The sequence below is a fragment of the Solanum tuberosum genome, unplaced genomic scaffold, assembly GCF_000226075.1.
Source record: "Solanum tuberosum cultivar DM 1-3 516 R44 unplaced genomic scaffold, SolTub_3.0 scf00752, whole genome shotgun sequence".
NCBI lineage: Eukaryota > Viridiplantae > Streptophyta > Magnoliopsida > Solanales > Solanaceae > Solanum > Solanum tuberosum.
Window position 1 is genome coordinate 107,619 of NW_006239672.1, and position 5,430 is coordinate 113,048.

Consider the following 5,430-nt stretch of genomic DNA (forward strand, 5'->3'; position numbering starts at 1 on the left):
ATAAAATGACGTGTAGATGTCGAACACTCTATTTATCCGAACGAGTGAAATATCAAAATAACAGAATCATGAAAATAATTCAGCTGAGATCCCAATGCCTTTCACTGAAGGTCTTTCTAGCAAGAGAATAGCAAAATATCACATTTGGCGTTTTAGGAATTTCCCAGGAGTGGTGCTAAAATGAGGGACGTAGCTTCGCCTTAACATACCTTTTCAATGAATGCTCAAATGGCCGTAACTTCCTCACAAAAGTTGTTCCTTATGTCCTAAACTTCGCAAACACTATATATATACAAATGGTACGCACCTATAAACAGTTCATAATTGCTCTTAAATCGGCAGATTTGCCAAATGGTCTCAACTTGATGAAATGTTCGTAGAATTTCATAAAAACAATCATAAAAGAGTCCCGAGATGATTACCTTAGTTAACCAAGTATAAACCTTAAAGAAACACCAATAACTACAAATTTATATCTTCAAAAACTTGCTCCTAATGCAGCTAATAGAAGGGGAAAACGATTACCATGTGTAAAGATCACGTTTCTAGGCACGGGGGTAATCTTTAATGGTAGAAATCATTGAAAACTAACTTTCATCATGCAAGTACTCCATAGGAACCTTCTCTTAAGCTTTCTTTCTGGTTTGGAAGTAAAATGAAATGTTTTCCTGGCTTAAAACGTTGAGTAAGCCGACATACCACATTTTTTACCCGACCCGGATTCTGCCCTGGCAGTACGTAGTAAAACCCTCATAACTTTTTACTCCGATGTCGGTTGGATACGGTGTTTTTTGCGTTGCAAACTAGACTTGTAGGTATTTGATATAATGGGTGATAGGCCTTCTAGATCTTTGTATATTGGGAGAAATCATCCAAGACATTTGACCCAAAGTTAAGAAAATATTATTAGAGAAACTTCGATAACTTTTGCTGACTTTAGTTGCACTAATTTTCATGACTTCTAAACTTAACATACGACCCTTGTGCTATTATAATACCTCATAACACACTATTCTTAGCATATGTTACACTCATAGGCTTATCCACAAGGTATGGGACAAGTTAAACCTTTCAAACGGGCGAAGTTCTACCCGAGCCATTTCTTTTATCATGAACTTTGTTTGAGGGGTCCCTTTGACCTAAAACTTTAGTTTAGTTCCTTGATATTTCCACTTACATGCAATATTAATCTCCAATGTACGATACAAAGTCATATACACCTCATATAACCATGGCATACTACACCACATATATTATGCACGATTAGAGAAAAAGTACAGGATCTTACATTCTCCCTCCCTATGAACATTTGCCCGCGAATGGATCTAAACAATTCCTTGGTTGTATTTTCTTTTTTTCTCACAATACTTTATTTGCGAGTGTATATTTGTTACAGTCGCAAACTTGAAGTCAAATTTTGAAAATTTTAACTACTAAGCTTTGCATAGCTATCTCGTACAAAGACATATAAATTTCACCTTCAAGCTACTTAAAATATAACTATGTCGTTGTGAATTAATAATTGCCAATAATCGAAATATGACTCACCTTAAGTCATAAACAGTTGGGGGTACTCCTTCCTCATTTCCTTTTCCGCTTCCCAAGTCATTTCATCGACGTTGTTATTTCTCCATAACACTTTCATAAAAGCTACATCTTTATTTCGAAGCTTTCTTACTTGCCGATCTAAAATCGCTATTGGTACCTCTGCATAAGATAAATCCTCAGCGATACAAATATTTCCAATGCACTTCCACAACATAGAAACATGAAATACAGGATGAACTGCTTCCAATTCTGAAGGCAAATCAAGCTCGTATGCCACCATACCGATCTTCCAAATAATCTTATACGGTGCAATGTACCTAGGACTAAGCTTCCCTTTCTTTCTGAATCGCATAATGCCCTTCATAGGCGATACTTTCAGGAAAACCCAATCTTCTACCTCAAACTCTAAGTTCCATCGGCGAACATCTACATAAGACTTATGTCGACACTGTGCTATATGTAGCCGATCTCTAATAAGCTTAACCTTTTCAATCACTTGTTGGACTAGATTGGGACCTAGCAAATCTGCTTCCCCGAGCTCAAACCAACCAATTGGAGACCTACATTTCTGCCCGTATAGTGCTTCGTAAGGGGCCATCTGAATATTAGCTTGAAAGTTGTTATTTTAAGCGAACTCGATAAGAGGTAAATATTGATCCCAACTTCCTTTAAAATCCAACACAGAAGCACGTAACATAACCTCAACCGTCTGAATAGTACGTTCTGCCTGCCAATCAGTTTGTGGATGAAAAGCGGTGCTAAGATTTACCTGAGTGCCTAGACCTTTCTGAAACGATCTCCAAAAATGTGTTGTAAATTGAGCTCCTTGATCTGAGATAATAGATAATGGAACTCCGTGAAGGCGAACAATCTCCTGAATGTAAAACCTAGCATAATCTTCAGCTGAATATGTCGTCCTAACTGGCAAGAAATGAGTAGATTTTGTCAGCCTATCGATAATTACCCAAATGGAATCAAACCTTCGTGGAGTGTGAGACAAACCAGTGACCAAGGCCATATTTACCATATCCCATTTCCATAACGAAAGCTCAATATATTGGGTTAGGCCTCCAGGCCTCTGATGCTCTGCTTTAACTTGTTGGCAGTTGGGGCATTCAGCTACCATCTTCCAATATCTTTTTTCAAGCCATTCCACCAATAGATCTGTCGAAGGTCCTGATACCTCTTCGTCGCTCCAGGGTGAGATGCATATCTAGAATAATAGGCCTCTCAAAGAATATTTGTAAGGAGCTTCCCAACTATCGGTACACATAAGCAACCCTGGTATCGAAGGACTCCATCTCCAGTTAGCTCAAATAAGGGGTGTCTGCTGTGGAATCTTTTCCCTCAATTTCCTAAGCTCAGGATCTTCATGTTGCCGCCTTGTCACTTCAGTCACAAAGGAAGATTCTGCCATGTTCTTAACGACAACACCTCCACTTCCTGCATCTACGAAGTGTACTTGCAAATTAACTAGCTGACATATGTCTTTTGTAATTCCAGCCTTATCAGCTTCAACATGACTTAGACTACCCATGGACTTCCGACTGAGCGCATCAGCAACAACATTAGCTTTGCTGGGATGATATAAAATGTCAACATCGTAGTCCTTTAATAATTCTAGCCATGTCCTTTGTCGTAGGTTCAACTCCCTTTGCTTAAGTAAATACTGAAGGCTCTGGTGATTGATGAACACATCTATATGAACCCCGTATAGATAATGTCGCCAAATTTTTAGGGCAAAGACAACGGCATCTAACTCAAGATCGTGTGTAGGATAATTCTGCTCATGCTTCTACAACTATCTAGAGGCATATGCAATAACCTTACCATGCTGCATAAGAACACAACCTAGGACAATTCTTGAGGCATCATAATAAACAACATAGCCCTCATTACCATCTGGAAGAGTTAGGACAGGTGCAGTGGTAAGCCTTTTTCTTAGTTCATGAAAGTTCTGCTCGCATGCCTCGGTCCACTTAAACTTTATTGCCTTATGTGTCAATTTTTTTAGTGGTGCAGAAATAGAAGAGAATCCCTCCACAAACCTTCGGTAATACCCCGCCAAGCCTAAAAAGTTGTGAACCTCCATCACATTCAAGGGCCTCAGCCAAGTCATCACTACTTCAGTCTTTTTTCCTTCAACCTTAATACCCTCACTTGTAATAACATGACCAAGAAAAGCTACTGAGGTAAGCCAAAAGTCACATTTAGAGAATTTAGCATACAACCTGCAATCTTGGAGAGTCTGCAATACAGCTCGCAAGTGGTTTGCATACTCTGCTTCTGACCATGAATATATAAGAATATCATTAATAAACACAATCATAAATTCATCCAAGAATGGTTTAAAGACTCGATTCATAAGATCTATTAAAGCTGCTGGGGCATTTGTAAGCCTATAAGACATGACAAGGAACTTAAAATGGCCATACCTCTTCCTAAATGTTGTTTTTGGGATATCAACTTCCCTGACTCGCAACTGATGGTAACCAGACCGCAAGTCAATCTTGGAAAAACATTTGGCACCTTGTAACTGATCGAATAAGTCATCAATTTGTGGAAGAGGATATTTATTCTTTATAGTGACTTTATTTAGTTGTCTATAGTCAATACACATCCATAAGGATCCATCTTTCTTTCGATCAAAGAGCACTGGGGCACCCCATGGGGAAGTACTTGGCCTGATAAAGCCTTTATTGAGCAAGTCCTTCAGTTGGTCCTTCAATTCTCTTAGTTCTGCAGGTTCCATTCTATAGGGAGGAATCGAATCTATGGAAAGCTACCAACCAATCCATATCCATGATAACATCAAAATCTAGCATAATCAACTCAACTAAATCAGCGGAGGTTGGACAATCATTAATTAATACCGTACAACCCCGATAGACACGAATAGCTAAAACAGAATCGCCAACCGGTGTAGACACCTCAACTGGTTGTCGCAACAACTCAGAGTTCATGTCATTCTTACTACCAATAAATGAAGTGATATATGAAAATGTAGAGCCAAGGTCTATCAATGCGTAAACAGCTTGAGAAGATATAGTCAATATACCTGTAACAACATCAGGGGATGCCTCTGAATCTTGTCATCCTGTGAGTACATAAAAGCGATTCTGACCACCACTTGAACCTATATCTTCTTCACCTTTCCCTCTACCACAACCCTGAGTAGACTGTGGTCCTGGTTGTGGGGCACGGACTGAGGGTGAAGATGTTGTTGTAGATCTTGAAGGCTGAGCTACATCACCTCTGCTCAACCTCGGGCACCGACTAATAAAATGTCCTATCTGCCCACAATGATAACATGCACCTGAACCCTGTCTACACTGCCCAGTGTGCAGCTTACCGCACTGTGTACAATGAGGAGTGGGATGTCTTACCTATACAGAATGATCCTGTCGATGACCTTCAGGCTGGCCTGAGCTCTGACCTGGTCCTGACTGACTATAATGAATCAAACCGCGGTCCCTGCACCTGTGGTGAGACACTACCCACTGGCCGAGGTGGATATTGATGGAAATGGGGCCTAAAATCACCATGTGGCTCCCTATAAGAACCCATAGTACGGGCCCTCTTAATCTGCTCCCTATCCTTGCGGGTATCACGAATCCGTTTAGAAAGGTCCTCTGTAGTCTGAGAGAAAGCCTGTATGCGGGAAATGTCTACATCATCTGATAGGGTTACTACCCTACAATCTCTGATCAAATGATCTGCCAAACCATCAACATAACGATGAACTCTGGCTGTCATAGTACATACAATATTTGGAGCATATCTTGCCAACAAATTAAACCTGTGGCTATAATCCCTCATACTCATGGTTCCTTGCTTCAGATTGATAAATTGGTCAAGACTGGCCTCTCGAACTTCCCGTGG

At 40.1% G+C, this 5,430-nt stretch overlaps 1 protein-coding gene across 1 annotated transcript; it reads right to left on the reverse strand.

Moving 5' to 3' along the window:
• Nucleotides 1-1,549: 1,549 nt before the first annotated feature.
• On the reverse strand, nucleotides 1,550-2,146 carry LOC107059011 (uncharacterized). Its single transcript, XM_015305379.1, has one exon. It carries the CDS (start codon nucleotides 2,144-2,146, stop codon nucleotides 1,550-1,552), a length of 597 nt encoding a protein of 198 aa, XP_015160865.1.
• Nucleotides 2,147-5,430: the final 3,284 nt, after the last annotated feature.

Excerpts from the sequence above, each read along its gene's own strand:
- LOC107059011 (XM_015305379.1), bottom strand. The coding sequence starts at position 2,146 with ATGGCCCCTTACGAAGCACTATACGGGCAGAAATGTAGGTCTCCAATT.